Source organism: Triturus cristatus, chromosome 12 (assembly GCF_964204655.1).
Source record: "Triturus cristatus chromosome 12, aTriCri1.1, whole genome shotgun sequence".
Classification (NCBI taxonomy): domain Eukaryota; kingdom Metazoa; phylum Chordata; class Amphibia; order Caudata; family Salamandridae; genus Triturus; species Triturus cristatus.
In genome coordinates, this window is record NC_140595.1 from 88,762,367 (window position 1) to 88,784,801 (window position 22,435).

Genomic DNA, 22,435 nt, shown 5'->3' on the forward strand with positions numbered 1-22,435 from the left:
AAAGCGCACTCACTGTTGAACAATTGCTATAGGACCTAATAGCACTCCGAATACTGCACCAGGACTCCCGGGGGAGGGGGGGTAGGACTCGCACAATACACCAAGAAGGTAATGAATGGAGGGCACTTACCGTTACACCGGTACTTCAGGTTGGACCAAATGATATTCTCTTGAGAGAAGCAGAAGACCCCCAGCCGTCCACCCCTCATGCTGCTGTCAATAACTACTCCAGAATCGGCCACCAGCACTGGTCCCTCATAAAGCTTCACTCTGTGGAGAGGAGAAAGGAAACGTAAGCCCAGGGAACGACATGTGTACAGTCGAAGAGACCACAGGTAGAGAGCAGACAGAAAACTGGAGCACGTATGCGGAGTGGTCATGATCTGAAAGGAGATTAAAGTTCAGGAGACAGTGCAGGTGTACCGAGAAAGCACAGGTGGACAAGCGGCAGGAAAAGAGACTGAAGCATATCTGGGAAACAGGGCTACAGGAGAAACACAATTCATGAGCTGGGACAGATCACAAGGTGAGGGGAACCTGGAGGGACAATAAGTGTGGAAGACAGCAAAGACTGAAGGAAATACCACAGGGTAGAGGAAACAGGAGAGATTGAATGCCCAGGATACAATTCAAGCTTACAGTTCTATCAAAAACAGAGAAAGGAAACCGCTTTATGTCCCTGAGACTCCGCTGAACTGAGGGGAATATGAAAGTGTTTGGCTAGTTCCCAAGTCCACCTCTGTTGTTAAATCTTGGAATGTGTCAAAATTCATGGGTGGATGTGTGGGAACACCCACACTCCACCAATGGCACGCCTGCCTGCTGCAGAGTAACTGAAGGCAGCGATTTGCGCCGCCTTGCGTTACTCTAGATTTATAAAGCCACATAGAGCCACACAAGGTGCCCTTGCGTGACTTGGTAAATCTCATGGGTACCCTTGCTTGACATGAGGGCGACGCAAAACCTTGATAGATATGGGCCATTTACTTTTTCCAGCTCTTCTTGAAAGTGGTCCATCCAAAGTGTATCCAAAGAAGGTTACTTTCGACCTCATACCCGGCATGCACCGAGACACAGTCCAAACCTCTATTGTGGCTCAAACCCCAGGGATCAACTGCTCTCTATTTTAGTGTGAACACCGTGGTCCACAGCCCCAGGCTTGCAATCATGTGTCATCCCTCACCAACTCACAGCTCAGTGTTGTGGACCAATGCAACAGTATTTCTGATACTGTTTTACACAGTCAGAGACCTTTCGCACTCCACTACCAAGGCTAGCAGCTCTAGGCTTGCTATTCTCTGCCGGCTACCCTTTCTCACCACCCCAATGTGCCTCGCATACATAGCTTTACCTTCATATTCTGTACAGCCCATGCAGACATGTATGAATGCTGCCTTCTTGTGGTCCATATTTCTGGTGAGATGTTTTTCGTTCCCGTAATTTTAAAAAAAAAGATAGCTTGGAGTTGCAACCTTGGAATGCCTTCTTCCCTGTAACAAAACAGTGGTATCCGATCGTAACAGAAGGATACGCAGCCCTAAGTGAGATGGAGGAGCTCATAGGAGGACAATCTGTAACCCTAATCCAAGAAGGAGAAGGACTACTTTTGGGTCTGCATGAGCAGTTCAGGAAAGAATCCATATTTAAAGATAAGTAAACTCTAATCTGGATTGTCATAATTGCTGCATAAAACGTGTCTCCATCTCCCACGTGCATCAAGTCACTTGCTTCTCTGGATTATGCTGTCTATTGCATCTGTGGATTATTCCATGTATTACGTCTGCATTTTTCACTGCTCTCAGTTCAATTTTGAGAGGTTTTCTACTTTCTAATCTGTGTTGTTTATTTGTTTTACTCCAAAAGGTGCTAGTTCTATTTCCAAATGTCTCCTGAGATGTTTGCTCTTTGCTGTTTTGTCCAGCTGTTTACCTGTGTACATATTGACAATGGCAGGGGTCAGGATCGGAGCAAAGTTTTCTGCACTCCAAGCAACATATAATTTTACAGCTGGAGCACTCTACATCCACTAATAAAAAGGACTTGTTTTCCTTTTTCTTGTAATGTTGCTATATCTACTGCTGCATTATCTTATCGAGGTTCTAGCATTGGGCAGAGGCATCAAGTCAGGATCACTGTTCTCATACTTTATTTATAAACAAATAGGACCATTGACAATGGGGAACCAGTGGTATCTGATTGTTAGAAATGGGGCCAGGCTTTATAGCCCGCGTCCAGGTGCAGAGGCTGCAACTTGGTGCTCAACATGTACAATCTAACCAGTCCCCATAACTGAGGTCCTTACCTACATGAGGGTATGTACTTAGTGTGGTGTGTTGTGTAACATGTTGTGCGTATGTGAATGGTATCTACAGGGGACCCAGTATGTATGGTCACACAAAATGGTTATTTCTTTGCAGGCTGCCTACATCATCTATGGACATTACAAAGTTCATGTTCCCTTGCTCCCTGAGTTGAAGTCCTGAAACTGTAGCTCCTTTGTGGGCTGGAAAAGGGTCTCCATCATTTCTCTGCTAAAGCTGTTTTCCCCACTCTGTCTGAAACCTGCCCTTCCTTTCTCTGAGTTGTGCACAGAATAAGTACGCCTTTGAACCAGGACCACCAGGCCGAGGCTGCCCTGATCTTTCGGCGGCTTGAAACCAGCCCTTCCACCGCATGCCTTTTAGGAAAGCCTTGGAAAGTAGTAGACACAGGAAAAGATGAATTACCTCCAGTTTAGAAAATTGGAAATCTTGAAGTAAGGCTGCACTTTGTGTTCATATAACTCCTCACAGTGCAACAAGGTAGGATAAAGGCTAGAGTCATCAAGCCAGAACTGTGTTTTTCTCTGGATTTCGAGTGGGAGACTGCTTGCATCAACACTGAGAGGTGTGTTTGCGGAGGTAGGGCCCATATGCCCTAGAATCATCCCCTTTAGTCAGGGAACAAGGGTTAGACTCTGAAAGAAGCCTTATAGCTGAGCCCAAACTTAAAAGGGAGGGAGGCTGAAATACCCAGAGAGCAAGCCCCTGACAAAGAGCAAAGTGATTGAAGAATGCATGGAGGGCTCCTCGAGAAGTTGACTTGCTCAGGAGACATGAGGACCTTGGAGCCAGCAGGCAAGAATTTCCACAAGAAGTTTCTGCATGTTGAGGAGTTGCAGAGACGCATTCAATGACTGAGGGGGTGCCAAGCCTCCACAGCCGCCAAACTGCCTGAGACTTGCCACACTCACATGGAGCTATGTCTGCCCAGAGAGGGACACAGATTTTTCCTCCTCATTCCAGGCCTTTGGATCTACAGTTGCCCTCAATGTGCAATATTTTGAAAATTATCCCCAACAATAATTATTCAAGAGGTATGCATGGTAAAAACTGTGGCTGGCAACTGAAGCTAAAGTCCTATAGGTGCCCCTGGCAATCAGAAATCTTGTCCATGAATGCCCATTTGCGAGATACAGACCCCTAACATGTAGTACCCAAGGGACATGACATTGTTTGTGCCCTCGCAGTCTAGCACTCAGGCCTCTTGTAGAGACCGGAGAACGGTTGACCCTCTAATCAGTACCCACATTGATTGTGCCAGGTACCCCAGAACCTCTGGCTACGTGACCCTCATTAACACCATTACCAAGACATTGTAAGAACTGACCTTTGAAATTCATGACCAATATTCTGGAAGTGGGTAAGATCCCTGTACCACTTTAGATGCTGAGTTGTTTTGGTTTACTGGCTTTAGGCTGTTTTAGGTCAAACTCAGCCATAGTCGCTCAAACTTACTGTTGTACCATGCACCAAAGTCTATCAAGAAACTGGGGCTAGGGAAGCACGTATACTCATCGTCATCCATTGTCTTGCAGCTCTAGCCCGCTGACTGTCAGAGACTAAACATGTAACAGTAAACTTAAAGTCTTCTTAAGACAGCTGAGAACACCTAAAGTGCATTCAACAGTTTTGTGCCTATAACATATATGTTGTGGTTTTATATATAGGATCGGGTGCTGAGTGCATAAACACCGCAAGTGTTTGGGATCATATCTCATCCCTAGAAGCTGCTGGTACTTTCAAGTTTATAGAGTACATCATGTTTTAACTGCCCTATTTTATGTACCTGAAAATAAAAACTTTCCTTTCGAAGCGATATATTTGAGTGAATGTCTAGTTTCTTGGGTATTATTTACTGTACACTTGCTTTAGGTGGGGGATAGTTTGATACTGACTGGCTTGGGGGCAAGTAAGGTTCGACTTGATTTGACTAACTACAATTAGTTGAGGCAATTGCTTGGGTCTGGATAGGTGTAGTTCAGTTATGTGTGACTGGAAGGGAATGCTACGAAGGTGGTAATGCGTTGGGTTATGCTGGTTAGGTTTAGTCAAGTATTGATCGTTTGAGTTTGGTTGGCAAGTGATGAGGTGAATTTAGTTTAGTTGAGTGCAGTTAGGTTGAGTTTTATTGAATCAAGATGAGTTAAATGTAGTTGGTTTAGGATCGGATTAGTACACTGGTGAGTGGGGATGGTTCAATCGTTGTGGGCGGGTCAGATTTGGTTAGCATTTGTTAGGTTTGGTCAGGTATGGATCAGTTGGTAGAGGTTGGTTGGTGGTGATTGGTTTGGTTGCTTAAACAGCTCTAGGGGAGTGTGATTGACCTAGTTGGGACCTTGAACCAGAAACACTCTCCATAACCTCCACCAGGCACAATGAAAGCCACCTTGAGACTCCACAGGAAACAATAAGAGAATTAACCAGGGTTATTTGCCTCAGATCTATCTAATGTGCTTTTCACTGCCTTAAACGACTGGCAGATCAATTTTGTGTGCCGAATTCACTCTACAGAGAATTTGCCTGAACCCATTCAATTTCTCTTCTCTCTGCATAACCGCCCCGTGCCCCCCCCCCCAACTCTTCATCCCTTTCTCTTCCCTTCACATAAGAATCACAGGCCATTCAGACTCCTTTTTTCTGCATGTAAGGGCTACTAGGCCTGTGATTTCTTGAGGTTCTTCCTGAACCCCTAGACTATGCCTTTTTTAAATTATTAATTTTCCTTACTGCTACAACAACACCAGACTCTAAATAGTCTCCAGTTTTGTCAGGGAACACACGTCATGGTCACTCACCTGTTCCTATCCAAAGTTTTTTTTTTTATTTTACCAGCTGCTTCTTCTAGTTTAACAGCTCATATAACACACGTCAGGCCGCCTTCAGGTGTCACTGCTTTATTTATTAGACCTGAAAAGGTATTGACCCAAAGTGTAGGCCAGAAAATTCTGTTCCGAGTGTCCTGGGTGAGCCTCACCTCAATGTTTCTATTTTTGAAACCAACACCCAAAATGGAACCCTGGGCTTATCAGTGCCCCGAGGCCTGCTCTTCGTCCATGGCCTCCCAGTGCCACGCAGCAATGCCCCGAGACCCGGCTCTTCATCCCTGGCCTCCCCAGTGCCACGCACACTTAGCAGTGCCCCGATGCCCGGTTCTTCGTCCCTGGCCTCCCCAGTGCCACGCACACTTAACAGTGCCTCGATGCCCGGCTCTTCGTCCCTGGCCTCCCCAGTGCCACGCACACTTAGCAATGCCCCGAGGCCCGGCTCTTTGTCCCTAGCCTCCCCAGTGTCACGCAGTACTGCCCCGAGGCCCAGCTCCTGGCATCCCCAGTGCCACGCACACTTAGCAATGCCCCGAGGCCCGGCTCTTTGTCCCTGGCCTCCCCAGTGCCACGCAGTACTGCCCCGAGGCCGAGCTCCTGGCCTCCCCAGTGCCACGCACACTTAGCAATGCCCCGAGGCCCGGCTCTTTGTCCCTGGCCTCCCCAGTGCCACGCAGTACTGCCCCGAGGCCCAGCTCCTGGCCTCCCCAGTGCCACGCACACTTAGCAATGCCCCGAGGCCCGGCTCTTTGTCCCTGGCCTCCCCAGTGCCACGCCGTACTGCCCCGAGGCCCAGCTCCTGTCCTCCCCAGTGCCACGCACACTTAGCAATGCCCCGAGGCCCGGCTCTTTGTCCCTGGCCTCCCCAGTGCCACGCAGTACTGCCCCGAGGCCCAGCTCCTGGCCTCCCCAGTGCCACGCACACTTAGCAATGCCCCGAGGCCCGGCTCTTTGTCCCTGGCCTCCCCAGTGCCACGCCGTACTGCCCCGAGGCCCAGCTCCTGTCCTCCCCAGTGCCACGCACACTTAGCAATGCCCCGAGGCCCGGCTCTTTGTCCCTGGCCTCCCCAGTGCCACGCAGTACTGCCCCGAGGCCCAGCTCCTGGCCTCCCCAGTGCCACGAACACTTAGCAATGCCCCGAGGCCCGGCTCTTCGTCCCTGGCCTCCCCTGCGCCACGCTCCGAAGGCAGCGGGTTCACTACAGCCCCTCCGGAGCCGGGCCGGGCCCTGCGGCCTCTCCCCGCGCACGCAACGCGCACGCATGATCTCACCCCGCCGAGGAGGAGCACTCGGGAGAGGAGCGCGCCTTCGGATAATCCGGGCCGGTTCTCAGGCCCCGGCACCTGGCCCCGGCCCGAGCCCCATTCCTGCGCCTTTGTTCGCGCCCTTTGCATATGAAAGGCGCGTCGCTGGGGCCTGGCATTCCACCCGGGGATTGGGTTGCTATAGGGACCCAACAATGCCCGCCGCGGCCCCGGCCCTCCGGCACAGTCAACAAGCCTCCCAGGCCATTCTTCGCCCCCGAACTCGAGCTTCCCAGGCTCCGTGTGGGCCCTGCTCCCGCTCTTTTTTCTGTTTGCGCGCCTCCTTTTCCTCCTCTTCTTGGAGAATTGTGCAGAGGGGCGGGAGGCGGCTTTTGAAGGAGGTAAATGAAGCATGGGCCGGATGAGGTAATGCCGCCGCGGTCCCCTCCGCCTCGGAAAGGGCCCCCGGAGCGCCCGGAATGTCACCGCGGAAGCGAGGGAACATTCCCCGGCCCCATTTCAAAGCCTTACTGCGCTTGTTAAGGAAGACGGGCAGCGGGGCCCTTTGAAACGCCGACACTCGTTAATTTTATTTTTTTCCTTTTTATACAGTTTAATGGCCGGGAACCACCCACAGAGATACTGTATGCGTCCTCTGCCACGCACACCGTAGTGTGAATTTGTGGGCTTACTTCCTGGACGGGGACTCGAGCAGTAGTGTTCAGGTCGCAATTTTGAAGAAAAAAACATTTAGAAACGGAGACTATTAATAACACTGTACTTTCGCTAATTCTACCTCAGTTTCATTTATTTAGCCACACCCTTTAGTTTTGTGCAAGATACACAGCTCACAAGCCAGTCTTGTGCTAACCTAACAATATGTATATTTTTTAAATTAAAACAGTAATGAAGCCTAAAATGTTATTTAATTTGTGTTAATTTCATTAAGCCTAGCCTAGCAGTCCTAACAATACCGACCTCTCAAGCCCCCACACCCATGCATGAGTATCTTAACTAGTTCAGGATATATAGTCCATATTATATAACTGAATAATCAGAACTACAGATTCCATCCAGAACCCAAGACAAACATGGACTGGATAAGCTATGTGTGCATGGACCTGGGACCCTTGAGACCTCTGAACATGGGGGTATATGATCTGTTTACCTCTAGATGCAACACAGGAGGATCATCTAAGCGAGACCACCCTAGGCGACGAAGAAAGGCAAAATAGGGTTTCCATCTCGTTCCATGTCAGCAGGCACCATCTTTACGGTATCCAGATTCCATTTTTTGTAAGTCACCGTCATCTGATGCTTTAATCTGATTGGTTCAATCTCATCACACGAAGACTACACTACACCCAATGCATTAGGTTCTCAAATGAAAGTACAAGACAGAAAGCATGGCGTTACGACGATATACTGTGATGTAAAGGTAAATTATTTACTTCTGGAAAGAGGCAGCAGAGTGGGGGTTGGTCCCTTTTCCCTGAAAGGCAGGGATGGGTTCCCATCTCGGGAATATGGTTTGGTGTGTAGAGCGAAACATTCAGGACTAGCAGGACAGCGGCTTCCAAGGTGTATGCATGAGTAGCTCATTTAAAACAGGGTTAACTTCACATTCTGGGAATTGTAGTCCTGTTAAGTCCATTATAAAATCAAGAATAAGAGCACCATAATGGAAAGCATGAATATGGACTCCATTTGCTACTCACGCCTGGATCGAGTAACTTGAGAGCTGTTTTGAACTGCTACGTTTAGCAGTCTAGCCATATATCTACTATAAGCAGAGAAGTTTACTGTAACCCAAACATATATTTTTCTCTTCATACCTATGTAGCTCTCACAAAGTAATATAAACTTTCATGAGTTTGTATTAGGTTAATGTAATTGAAATTTTTACCAGATGACACCAAGGCGACAGTACAGTGGTCCAGTGCTGAACTTTCATTTACAACACTGTTTTTAAGTGAGCTGATCCAATTGGTTTAGTTGGCGAGCACCATGATTATAATTCCCAGAATTCAACTGGGTTGTCAAAAGAACATCCAAGACTTGGAAACTTTGTCCCTGGGGATATATATGGTCATGGAGTAATCTTAGTTACAGTTCTTTTGTTTGTACACTAGTAATGTGAGTGAGCAGTCTCAAGAATTACAAATGTGAGACTAAATGTCTGCTAACCAGTCCCTTCCACCAAAAGTCCAAACAATTAGCAGGCCTCGATAGGTCACCAATTAATACACCTCAACGGGAAAGTACAACTGGGTGAGGAATGAAACTCCTCGCACCTACTAAGAGCAACTCCTGACTGCAGACCAGATCCCTCCTGACCGCAGCGCCAGACTCGACCACGCCCCTCATTCTGACAGCACTTCCTGTCCCTCCTCCTGTCAGCAGGCCTGCCTCCTCCCTCGGTCTCAATAAGGCTCCTCCAGGCTGCAGGTCTCCCTGCTCATCATCCTTCTGAAGTTCTCCCTGCTTCTTCCTTATAACTGCATATCCTGATTCTTCTCCTCAGAAGGAGACTGAGGCCTGATTTAGATCTCGGCGGACACTGCCAGGGCAGTGATATAATTGGATATAATTGGATTTAGATTTCAGCGGACAGAATATCAGTCAAGGAGTAACCTGGTCGCCGAGGTCTAAATCAGGCCCTAAATGTCTCCCTTCTCTTTCTAACTACAGGTTTCCCTCGCCCTTCTGAATGTAAGTTTCCTTTTTTCTTTCAGCCTGCAGGTCGCTCTGCTTTTTTTCAGATTCAAGAATCCCCTCTTCTGCCTGAAGGTCCCACAGGTCCTACCTTCTTATTGAATATTTATCTGTTCCTCCTTTAGATTGCTAATCTCACTCCTTTCTTTCTGAATGCGGATCTCTTGATCTTTTCCTCTTATTACACTCCTCCCTGCTCCATCTTCTCACAGGATTTAGCTCCTTTCTCCTTATTAATGGTCATTTAGGCTGCCATATTTCTTCTTAATAAGGGTCATTTAGACTGCAAAAATGTGGAGCATACAAATCACTCCCCATGTCTGCCATTATACTGATTTTGAGGGATGCCCTCGTACTGCAGTGCTCCTGCAGTAACATTGCATTACATCACAAACATTTTGATAGGTAACTACCAGCAAAATGTTGGTGGTAAAAAAGTGCGAATAAAAGCAGCAAAATAAGTGTTGATCCTGCATATTCTTGATTTATTTGCACGGTACTGTTAATCCATGGTGACACTGCATAATAATTAATGACCAGTTTTGGTATTACTACCGGATTTCATGATTTTACTTTATTAGTGTCCTTACATTCACAAAGGGAAAATCTCACACCTTGGTTCTCAGTACATAAACGCCAAGCCTTTAGTGGAGGCAGTGAAGGCGTCAGGACAGTTCTGGTGCTACTGACGAATCGGTCTAAAACCAGCAAATCTTCGGTGACAGTACTGGTGGCATTACTACCAATTTTCCATTTGGCAAATCTCCCTTGTGTACAAGTTTCTCCAGCTCAATCACCTGCTCCACCATTGTGCTGCTGTAACATGGCAATTTAAAGAGGCTGCGTCTTCAGTATTAGAGCCTTTTGCTTCAATCACAATGTTGATGAGAGCAGAATTAAAAGGACATTGACATGTAACATGCGCCATCCTTGCGATTCATAAAATCTTCCTCCTGATCTAGTGTGGTTGATCTGCCGCCAGTCAGTTACTTCTGTGAAAGACGTCAACAAAGTATGGTAGGTTTTCACTATTTAACACGTCTAGTGGTCTCAACATGGTATGTCAGGGTAACCAGATATGTGGACACAGACAATGAACCTCCTTTTGAGGTACATTTACAATGCCCACATTTGCTTATGGAAGTTTTGCCAGCAGCGATGCACAATAAGCTATTTTCCTGCAAAGTGTTATCCTCTGTCTATTTGGTTTATCTGATCTAGATTCAGCTACTTTGGCAGAGAACCTTATCACACAGGTGGAGAACTATAAATGTCTAATTTTCACCCATTATCTTGACTGTAGATGTGATCCTTCGTAATGGGGCAGAAATTCATCCAATCAAGCTTTAATTTAAGCCCATGGTCATTTCTAGGACCTTTTGCCCTGCAGTCGTTCCATAGACACATATGTTTCAATCTACTTGAATAGATATGTTGCTTTGGTAGGTGTAGATGCAAACCAGAGTTATCAAAGGGGTAGCGGGAATGCCATAAGCTCCAGTAGTTAAAAAAAAATATGTTTTTATGTCTGTCTTATGTTTTTCATTTATCTGTTAATTGTGAATTCTTGCATTACTGTGTTCCATTTAATTTGCCCCTGCCCATCTTCTTCAAAGTGGAACATTCACTTGACCCACTTACAAACAGTTAGCAATGTTTCCTTTGGATGCCATCTATTCCTGTTTTATTCCAAACTGGCTAAGTGTGATTGTGGGAGAAGGGAGAATTGACTGAATAGTTTGCTGAGTCTCGAACAACCTCCCCAAAGGTTACCCAGGATTGACCAAAAACCTCCGATCTTTTCTAGCTCCCTTATAACCCCTCCCATACCACACAAATGCTTCCCTTCATGGTGTTGCACAGCACACATTCTGACCTGATGTAGCCCACCTGGGGCCTGTGCATAAGCTGCCAACGATATGAGGTCTTGTCCTTCCAGCCCACGTTGCGAGGGTCCTTCCAGAGCAGTCGGGCCTGGTCCTGGGTGTGGCCTGTATGCCACAGGGCATTGCGCAGTTGTTCGCCGGGACCGGTCTTAGATTTCACAGCCTACAGGAGTCAGAGAAGAGGCATTAATATGTTATGCTATATTATTAAGTGTTAATGGCTTTTGGAAGGCACTTACTTTCCAACCGGTTCTGATATTTACATTGCAGCAGCCATTTTGTATCTTTTATTTTTATGTTTTTAGTATTCCACGATGCCTGACTGCCTTTACTGAACTGTAAATTCAAAAGAAAGTCTAAACGTGTTGCCCCGCAAAGAGAACAAAAGCAATTTTACAATTTAAATAAATAAAATACAGTGGAGAGGGGCATGGGAGCAAGGGAAGCGGCGAGAAAAAGCAGGTGCAAGGGGAGGATATAAGAAGGAAAAACCATGGAGAGAGCAATGAAAGCCATGTTCTCCAACGGCGAGCTAAAATGAAAAAAAAAATGTCTCCTCGAGGCAGTGATGGAAGAATCCTTTCAGAAACAGTGTAAAGAGGAAACGTTTCAAGGGCAAGAAAAGGGAGGGGAGTCATCAAAAACAGAGCAGGAAACAGATAGACAAGAAAGCCATCTAATCACGAGCGAGCAGCTGACCCAAATCCGTTTTGAAATGTAGACAATAGTATTGTGGACAGTGGGTCATCAACACCAGAGACCTAAAAATCAGAACTAGCCTGCTCTCGCAACCCGAGGCTGCGTGCATGGCCTCGCCCGTTAGGTGTAGACAAATACTGTTTTTTTTCTCTTATCTTCAGAACGTATTTTTTTTATTTACAAGGTGAAAGTCACAGTGGGGCAGAGAAAATACTATTCTACCAGAACCATTGAAAAGCTTTTCAAAGGCCTAATCTGTGCTGGTTTTGATGTGTGTAAAATGTTCTGTCTACAGTGTATTCTTGGATGTTGTGCATATGGCATCTGATTCAAGATCTGTGCTGTTCTGAGCATTATTACACTCAGCTACCAGGCACATCTGTACCTTGCTGGATATCTGTGCCCTGTTTTCTCTAATGTGGTCTGTTGAGGGTTCGTATCGTACATCATATCCGTTCACAGACTGGTCCTGGAAAGTAGGAGTTAAGAAGGAGGTCAACCAAGCAAGGGAATGAGCGGCACCGGAGCTACTGGATAGTAATGACAAAAGGGAGTCAGGCACATAGTGCTCATGGAAGATAGAGGGTAAGGTAGGGAGGGCATGAACTGCTGGATAGGAAATTAGTTAGGGTGGTGAACCAGAGCTGACGTGCCCAGTTCCTAACTACTAGGATGAGAGTGAAGGATGTCTGTCTTAGCTTCCAAACCACGAATAGAAGGAGTGGGAGAGGCAGAAAAGCATGGGCAAATATCCTTGTTTATCCATAATGCTTTGCTCATGGACTGTGGGTGAGGAAGTCTGGAGGTGAAGCTTGGACATTTTGCATTTCCAGCTGTGGCAAACAGATCTATCTGATGGAACCCTCCATGGTTAAAGTATGATTTGGGGGTGGAGTTCCCATTCATGGACTTGTTGATGCTTCTGGCTGAGCAGGTCTGCCAAAATGTTGTCAATCCCCGGAGCGTTCTGCATTAGGAGATGGACTGTGTGATGTATCGCCCACCGACAAATGCTCTGGGCTAAAACAGACAAATGGAGTGCATGCATACCACCCTGTTTTTGTAGGCAAAACAAGAAGGAAAGCTTTGAGGGCGAGTTGGAAAGCCAGCAACTCCAGGTAGTTGATGTGGAGTCCCTACTGGACAGGGTCCACACACCTTGGATAGTCCAGTTCTTTAAGCCCGCTCCTAAGCCAGTGAACTACACATCTGTGGTTAGGGTCTCTTACAGAATTGGGTTGAGAAAGGGCTGTCCCTGCAACCGGTTGTTGGAATTCCACTACTGCAGAGAGCGAGTACGGCCCCAGATCAACACTATATCCTCCCAATGACCCTCTGCTTGTGACCACTGTGCCACTAGGCGCTGTTGCAACGGACGCATGTGTAACCTGGCGTGAGGAAGTATGGCGATACGGGATGCCATCTTGCCAAGCAAGTGCATTACTTTCCTGACTGTCACCTGGCAATCTAGATGAAAAAGAGGTAGTCGTGCTTGGAACGCCTCTACCCTTGCAGGGTTGGGGTATGTTTTCCCCAAGTGGTAGTGAAGTATGGCCCTGAGGAAAGGCCATACTTGATGGAGTTGGAGGTGGGATTTGGTTACATTGATAGTAAAACCTAGACTGTGGAGAGGATTTATGGTGGTCTGAGTGTGCCCTCAGCATTGCTGAAGCATTTAGCTCTGTATCAGCCAGTCGTCCACCTAAGGGAAGACATGGATGCCATTGCTTCTGAGGTGTGCGGCTACCACTGCAAGACAGTGGTAAACACTGTGGGGGCTGTGGTCAATATCTTAAAAGTAGCAATTTTAATTGATAATGCTGTCAACTTACCACGAACCGCAAGAATTTCCAATTTGCAGGGTGGATGGGTATGTGAAAGTAGACACCCTTCAGATCAAGTGCAGTCATGAAGTTGCCTTATTGTAGAAGAGGGATGACATCATGGAGTGTCACCATGTGTAAGTGCTACAATAGTTTATACTTGTTAGGAGACCTGAGGTCAAGGATGCGCCTTATGGACCTGTCTTTTTTGGGAGTAGAACGTATAGGGAGTACACCCCTTTGCCACTGTGTTGTGGCAGCACCTGTTCTATGGCCCCTTTGGTGAGTAGTGCATGCATCTCCTCTTGGAGCAGACGCTGATGTCAAAGGGAAAGTCTGTTTCGGTGTGGTAAGGGGGAGGGGGCAGACGTGTGGTGGTGTTTCCGTGAGTTCTAAACAATATCTTTTCCATTTGATGTCTAGAACCCACTGGTGGGAGGTGATTTCTGTGCATTGGGGCAGGAGCTCATGCTACCATCCCCCAACGGTGTTGTGTGTTCGGGGGGGGAAGTAGGAGGGCGTCTCTGTTTTGCAAGCGCTGCCCCTTTTGGGGCTGTCTTCATTCCCCTGCCATTATTCCCCCTGTATCACTTATATCTTCCCCTGTTGTAACCCCAAGAGGGTGTCTGCTGCTGCTGTGGTGTGGAGAAAGATGTAGGAGTTTTGGGTGTAGGAGTCTTTGCTCCGCCCTGATATTGTTAACGTCGAAAGGAGCTGTGGACTGATGGGGTTTGAAAGATGCCCCTGGCTTTGGCTGTTTCGGTGTCTTTCCTAATCTTTTCCAGCATGTCATTTACTTGCATGCAGAAAAGGTGCTCCCCATCAGAAGGCATGTTTAGGAGATGTTGTTGCACCTCTGGTTTAAAGGGGAAGAACAACACTGATGTTAAGGCCTCTAGCAGCGGTGTCTGCTGCATCAAAGGCACACCGGATATTGGTGTTGGAAATTATCTTTCCAACTCCTGACACTCTGCTTTTTTATATCGTCTGGGAGATGCTGAACAAGGTCTTCCATCTGATCCTGATATGCCCAGTTGAACACAGAAAGTAGACCTATAGAATTGGCAATATGTCAATGGGTGGCAGACTGTGCTGCAACATGCTTGCCTCCCGCATCAATCTTATGACTCGCCTTGTCCGGAGGTCCCGTGCCCTGGGAGTTTTCGCACTTTCTGGCCATGTGTATGACTAAGGAGTTGGGTGGTAACTGCCCCCTAATGTGGGTTTAAGCATGCCTTTCAGCATGGAGAGATCGCTGCATGGAGAAGAGAACTCATCCTCCTCTGGCTGAATGTGCATTTCCACCTTGTGAAAGTGGCTACCCTCTGCAGACCCTCATGGTATGAGGCAGTGTCATCTGGGGGTGTGAGGGCTTGGCTGGATAAAGGTCTGGGTGTGTCAGCTGGGGGCTCTATATCAGAGTAGAGGCAAGGACCGGGGGCATGTGGACCATATGGCGGGTCATAGGTTTCATAATGGAATACAGGACTGTTATCACCCCCCCAAAATGCATAGAACCCCATGGGAAATATGGCTGACGGTCCACAGGAAGTAGAGGAGAGGTAGGCATAGGCGAAATTGGAGGAGGCAGACAAGGCAAGTTAGCGAGGGGGGGGGGGGGGGTCAAACAAAGGAGTGGAGAGGTGCCCCTATCATGGTGCTGAGGCTTCTTGGGCATTAGCTCCACCAGGGGTTTAGAGCCTTCTCAAAGGTCACCTTCCTCTTGTGAGGAACTGGGTACATGGGTTTCGGCTCCAAGAGAAGTGATGGTAGCCCAGACGGGCTGAGCCCCGAATGGATGTAAAGTTGCTGAATCCAGAATGGAGTTGAAGTGGATTACGACTGGAGGAACCGAAGAGTAAGCGGGATTGCAGACTCTAATGACCAGTAATAGATCCGAGGACCCGGCAATAACATCACGTGGCGTCAAACCAGAGCGCAGAGACACGTCTGAATTAGAGTTTGGAGAAAAAACAATCTAACAATGAAGATAATGCCCATGAACATTGATAGTAATAGGTGGAGACACCTTGTGACTTGAAAGGCTTTTATAAGAAAAAACAAGTTGCACATTTCCAAGCCCAACACTTGACAGCAAGAGTATGAGCAGCATGTGTATCTCCAGCTACACATGCCACAAGCATCATATTAATTTAATAAGCCTTCCTGAAAGTCTGATAGGTACTTATACCACAGACACTTTCACTCTGCAGTGTGTCCTCTATTCTTAAGCCTCCCTCAGTTCTTAATATGTCCATTACTTAGAGGCGTGGGTGCTCGAGTTTCCACACGCAGCATATATTGCACTGGTGAGTTGTACATTCAGTCCATTGAGTGTCCCTGATGCAGGGCACATGGTGTCCCACCTGAGGATCATGTGTCCCACATGCAGTGAACAGGGTGCAGGACAAACTGTGTCATTTGTGCAGTTCAGTGTGTCCTTCACACAGTCAATAGTCTCCCTGACATACGCATTGCAGTGTGTCTGTCAGGTGGAGCATAGTGTTACACATATACCACTTAGTGTTTCTACATACAGTGCATAGTGTTGTCTTTCAGAAAATTCCTAGTAGCCTTCCCTTACTGCAGAGAGCAGTCTACATTGACTTCACAGTATAACCTCCATAAAGTGCATAGTGACACCCACATACAATGCCAGAGTCCTTTATATAGTGACCACAATGTGACCCACGTACCTCTGTGTTGCTCTTGGAAGGCCTATTATGTTCTACATACAGTGCTTTGTGCGTGTCATAAACTGCAGGAGATTCTCAAATAGCTCCTTTAGTGTTCTTCATGCGGTGTAGAGTGTGTCCCACACAGAGACGTCAGTCTGTCCTTCGTGAAGTACAGCGGGTCCCAAACACTATGCATAATATGTCCCTAACACTCAACGCGTGTTTTGGTCTACATATAGCGTGCACTCTGTACAATACATAGCATATCAGCCTGCCCCACATACCGGCAGTGCGTGTCATTCATGCATTGCATCATGTGGCCCCCTTGCAGTGATTTAGTGTTTTCTAAATACAGTGAATAATGAAATAATGCAATCTATATCTTCTGCGTACAGAGAACTGTGTGTTTTATTGCTGCACAATGAATACTTCATAGGGTATATATCCCAGTTGTTTTGTATCCATACAGTGTGTAGTAAGACTTTTGTTCAGGATAAAGTGTCTTTCATACTATGTAGAGTGCGTCACACATACAATGCAAAGTGTGTTCATAGTACAGTGCAGAGTCCGGGATAGCTTGCATGTCCTCCCTAATACAGTTCACCAAGGGTTCTACTTGCAGTGCATAGTGTCTGTTAGTGGAGTGAATAGTGAGTCCTTCATAGAGAGTGCATCCTCTGCTTGGGGAGTTATATTGTGCACACTGAGTCCTTAAAACATTGCTTAGGTCAAACTACATATAGCTCACAGGTTATTCTCTAGCATTCATAAAGTGCCTAGTGTCTATGCACAGGCTGTGGACTTCACCCCATTATCGGCCACGGTTCAGAACAGCATAGACTGTCAATAATTCTGCTCTACCGTGCATAGTGCAGTGCAAAGTTAATTCTCAGTTAGTCATGTCATTCAGTGCATAGTGCCTACTCACTGACCTTCAATTGCAGGCCAGGCTCCGCCATGGCTTTCAAAGGCGTGGACTGCCAATAATCCTACTCTGTCTGTTTCTACTTCACCACAGAGAAGCAGGCGCCTACAGTGCATAGTGCAGTGCAAAGTTAATTCTCAGGCAGTCATTCAGTGCACAGCGCCTACTCACTGACCTTCAGCAGCAGGCCAGGCTCCGCCATGGCTCGGAAAGGCATGGACTACCAGTATGTCTGCTCTGCCTGTTCCCACATCACCACAGAGAAGCAGGCGCGTACAGTGCATAGTGCAGTTCAAAGAATTCTCAGGCAGTCATGTCATTCAGTGCATAGCGTCTACTCACTGACCTTCAGCTGCAGACCTGGCTCCGCCACGGCTCGGAAAGGTGTGGACTGCCAGTATGTCTGCTCCGTCTGTTTCCACATCACCACATAAAAGCTGGAGCTGTCCTGGTAGCTGAAGATGAAGCCAGCATAATCATCGTCTGTCACCGTGTTCACATGGAAGGTGCCCTCAAAATCCACACCATTGAAGGCTGTGTAACCTGCCAGAAGAAGAGACAAGGGCATGAGGGCACAGGACATTACATGGACTCAACCTTGCACTCCAAAAAGTCACATGGGAAGGAGGACCCCCACGCTTGGATCTTTGGTGCACCTGATATTGTGAACGATAAAGAGGCCAAATCGAACTGGCATATCAGTAAATACAAAGATTACCAGACCTCCAAATGTGGCTAGTGCCACAATGGGCACTGACATGTCTGCAGCTTAATAGGATACGATGATGCTTTTATTTTTATATGAGGTAAGGCCTTTTGTTTTTGTTAAGCAATTTCATAAAAACACCAGAAGCGGCTTTCAGCCATCCCGTTTCATCCATTGGTCTGTTCAAGTTTCATTCACATTTTGCTGCTGGCCACCAAGTTTACCCTCTGGCCTATGAGTCAGTCCACTTGAGCCATTTGTTCCTTCTTCTCTGAGTGATGGCATTCTGCCCAGGTCCATGCCGTCATCCACAAAGAAAAGATTCCCTTTTAGTATCAGGGACATGTGGGCCCTTGTGGAATGTTTAAAAACAATGTTTTATTTGTAGGTATTTTAACATTTTTTAGGGTCTGGTACCACCCTAGACACTGCTACTGTGCCTTCGCCTCTGCTTGCAGTGTGTTGCATCCTGTTTGCTCTGCTTGCAGTGGCCATGTTCTAAAATGGGCTTTTAACCAATTTCAAAATGGGAGCCTGTGCATGCATATAGGTATCACATGTGACCATGGGGTTTCAACCCAATGCAAAATGGCCAAGCCTGTGTGTGCATGCACACAGAAAGGCTGCCATGTTTGAATGTTTTTGTTCAACTTTATTTACAAAAACATTCAAATACATAAACTTGTGCGCACTAATGTGCATGCGCAAGTGTAAAACTTTATTGCAAAAGAATTAAATGACAATCGCCTGTCCATGCACATGTAAGTTGTAGACAGGCACCCTTTTTATTGTTTTTGTTAAAACAAAAAAAAATCATATATTTTAGAAAACACGGTCATTGGCAAATACAATAGACTGGGGCTAATGCCAGACCTACTGGCTTTGCCAATTCTTGTTTTATTTATGGTGGAGACACGCCATACCTTCTTTACGGCTTTGCTTACCCATGCACCTTACCCTTCCACCAACCACTACTTCCCGTCATTCATCATCTCCTTATATGTAACCTGGTCCCCACCCTGCTGTTCAGCCTTCTCCTACCCGTAGTCCTAATTTGAACACTAACCATTTGTTCCTATTCATTCGCCCTTTCTCTTCTCTTAATCCTATCAATACGCATCACCCATTGCATCTAGTTTTAATGTAGCCCTTTATCTAATGCCTACCTGTAAACGTAATTTTTTTTTCCTTTAATGTTTTTGTCCTCCCCCAACCAGTGAGATGTTGATTCCCATTTTTTTCGCAAGAAAAAGACATAATTCGATATGATGTAACATACGTATCAAAACAACACTGAACCACTGACAAGGCAGTTTGAGTGTTACAACAATTAGTATATAGTGCTGATCATTTTTGCTTTGGAGCACATGCATTTAAATTATTACTCATATTTTATGAACCACTATCTTAATTTAATTAGAATTTCTTTTCATAACCCCCTTTTGTGCATTGTTTGTTTGAAAAGTTGCTAATCCTTCTGTCTCTAGCGGTTTTGTGAGACATCGAGATGTTGATATGCAGAATATTCAGCAATAACCATAATAATGTGGACACCTCGTTTTTCTATATAAATAGAGGTCTACAGTAAAGAGCCTTCTTGGGAACTCAAATGCACAAAAGCGTTCTCGGCAGTGGCAAAACAAATCCAGCCAGAGCTCGACCCATTGCTGGAAGATGCCCTGTGCCACTTCTGGATGTAGCTGCCATTCAGGATCCACTAGGCATCATCGGTGGGGTTTTTCCATCCTATCCTGATAGGTGGTGTACGATCAGGGAGATGCCATGAGAATTCAGTCATGTCCAGAGGCACAGGGCCTACTGCTACAGAGCACCGGACCCCACCCACCCTGCTTGCAACAATACCACATGGCAGTGGTGTGGTCCATGAGGACCTGAACCTGCTACCCTTGATGGATGCTAGGAAGGTTTTCAGCACCAACTGAATGGCCACAATTCCAGCAGGTTGGTGCGGAGACAGGTCTTGGTTGGAAACTAGAGTCCTCTGATATTTACCTCTCCTAGACAGCATCCCCAACCTAGCAGTGATGTGTCTGTCACCACCATTAGCTCTAGGCGGGGTAGGGAAAGGTTCTGTCGCTGGTCTGAATGCAGGCAAGCAGCCACCACTGCAAATCTTTTGCAGTCTCCTTCGATACCAGGATGCAGTCCAACAGGTTCATTTGGTGCTGCGCCCACTGAGACTTCAGATGCCACTGCAGAGCCTGTATATGCCACCTGGTATGGGCTGTGTGCAGGATGCAGGGGGCTAGTGGGTCAAGAATGTTAAGAGCCATCGTGATCATTGCCTAAATGTCTGGACTCATCGTTCTGGAGCTAAGGCCCAAAAGAACCTCGTATCCAGGATGTATCCAATGAAAAAGAGCCTCTGCGAGGAGGCACTGGTAGGGTCGAAATGTAGCTTATAATAAAGATGGACTGAGAGTATACAAAGAGAGCAGTTTCAACTGATGTGTGAGCGTATGTCATGATATTTCATGATATGCACATATGTATAAGAGAGATGGGGTATACAGACATGATAGAGCATACTAAGATTGTGCACCCAGAATGATGTAGTTTAAAATTAGACCAGCTTCTGCAGATGCTATAGTATATCTGAAAACACTCTAAATCAGTGGTTCCCAAACATTTTAGTACCACGATCCACCTTTTAGAACAATAAACTTTTGCGATCCACCTACCTTTAATGGACTTGAGGCTGGGTGATTTTTTATGTAACTAAAGCATCATGTGGTAGAGTATTGTCATTTACACACAGTATATTTCCGTAGAAATGGCCAATAAATTTGCACAGGGAGGAGGAGCCTAGCGCGCATCCAAGATGGTCGCGTGAGCACAGGGCTCCCCGGACCCTTTCTGCTCCTCGGAATATATCCTGAGACTATCCTGATTTGGTGTATGGAATCTGGAGATGAAGACCAGCTGATCATATATCTCTTTTCAAAATTCTAATCGGACCTGGGAATCCTGAGTTGTCGTCGTCGGAACTTTTGGGACCCACCCGACGGAGGTGGCCGGGGTGAAGGTGACCCGTGGGGCCGGGCTGCAATTGAACAACAGCGGCCTCAGCGCGGTGCCAGTTACCGATTCAGCACTTTCGGTTTCGGTTTTGGCCTTCAGGAGATCATCTGGCGTGCGTGCTCAAGGTGGCGAGGTGCCTCCTGGGCCTCTGCCCGAGGCTTGCTTCCATCTGCTACTGGCGGGCCTAACGCCTCCTACACCGACAGTTTGTGGTCCTTTCCCCTTGATCGGAGGTCCCATTGAGAGACTGCGCTCACATGGCGGGCAAAGGGGGTCCGGAGGGGCGCAAGACCAAGGCTTCACTGCGCGGGGGAGCGGTCCAGAGCAACAACATGGACCGCTATACCCAGGGCAGGGGGTCCCCTGGCGCTGCTGGCCTCTCCCCGGATGCTGCAGGGGGAGGCACGACCGTCTCTGCGGAACCTTCCCTACAGGACATTATGGGCGCCATCGAGGGCATCAGGGAAACTATCGCGACGCAATATGAGGCCCTGGCCCGTAAAATCGACACTGTCGCGATCGACGTCACCCTGATCCGGGCCGACCTCTCTAAAACCAACGAGAAGGTCCAGGCCCTTGATACACGGACCTCCACCCTGGGTGCGGAGGTGTCGGATCTGCGGGCCGCGCTTGGGGACATTAGATTGGTCAACGACCATATGGCCCGGCGGCTTGAGGACTTCGAGGGACGGGCCCGACGCAACAATATCCGCATCATTGGGGTACCGGAGTCCTCCGACAGCCGCCCGGTGGACCTCGTGGTCGAGGAACTTATCCTGCAACAGCTGTCCCCGGTTGGCCTAAGCAAATTCTTCGCTGTGGAGCGGGCCCATCGAGTTCCGGGCGGCCGGCCGCGGCCGGGTCCCCCCCGAGGCCTATCGTGGCTAAACTGTTCCACTACAGGGACCGCGATGCTATTCTGCAGGCTTCACGGACCCGTGGCCCGGTCCGCTACGAGAACTCGACCATCAACTTTTACCCGGACTTCACGCAACTGGTCCAGAAACAGCGGATGGGATTCCAAGGAGTGAAGCGCCGTCTCCGCGAGCTAGGCCTGAAGTATTCGATGATCTACCCGGCGAAACTTCGAGTGGAGCATGGAGAGCGGACAGTCTTTTTTGACTCTCCTGTGGCCGCAAGTGACTGGCTGGACTCGCTGCCGGACGTGGGTGGCCGGCCCGGGCCCTCTGGGGGCACCGCAGGTGACGGGTCCCCTTAGACTGACCTTTGGTCCTTGCTTTTGCGGTTTTGCACTGTACAGTTGGGTCTTACTTCTTTTGCATACTGTGTTTTACCAGGACCCGTGAGGGGTGCGGGCGGGTTCGGGTCCCTTTCCTCCTCCGGGGTCTTTTTGTAGAATGGGGTTAGTGGGGCGACAGGCACACTGCAAGTTGGGGGGGGTCTTCGGCCCGCAGGGGTGCAGGGTGGGGGGCGTTGGACTTGGGGTGGGGTTGGGGGGGAAGAGGGGTTGTTTAGTTGTGTGTTTTTTGTTTACAGGGCGAGGTATTGATTTTTATCCATATTTGGGAGCGGTGCTGCGGGCTGGGGGCCTCTTGATCTATTGGAGGGGATG

At 47.7% G+C, this 22,435-nt stretch overlaps 1 protein-coding gene and 1 long non-coding RNA gene across 2 annotated transcripts in view; one reads left to right on the plus strand and one right to left on the minus strand.

Annotated features, from left to right (window-relative positions):
* Window positions 1–1,998, plus strand: part of LOC146772665 (uncharacterized) — a 58,974-nt gene extending 56,976 nt beyond the window's left edge. Inside the window, exon 3 of the long non-coding RNA XR_014972238.1 lies at window positions 1,864–1,998. This is a non-coding gene — a long non-coding RNA (uncharacterized LOC146772665). The remainder of the gene's footprint in view (window positions 1–1,863) is intronic.
* Window positions 1–22,435, minus strand: part of THBS3 (thrombospondin 3) — a 159,335-nt gene that overhangs the window by 2,086 nt on the left and 134,814 nt on the right. The window contains exons 19-21 of the mRNA XM_085638737.1: window positions 17,461–17,657; window positions 10,980–11,152; window positions 131–270 (exon numbers count right to left, since the gene is read on the minus strand). Of these exons, the coding sequence (XP_085494863.1) occupies window positions 131–270; window positions 10,980–11,152; window positions 17,461–17,657 (510 nt within the window). The remainder of the gene's footprint in view (window positions 1–130; window positions 271–10,979; window positions 11,153–17,460; window positions 17,658–22,435) is intronic.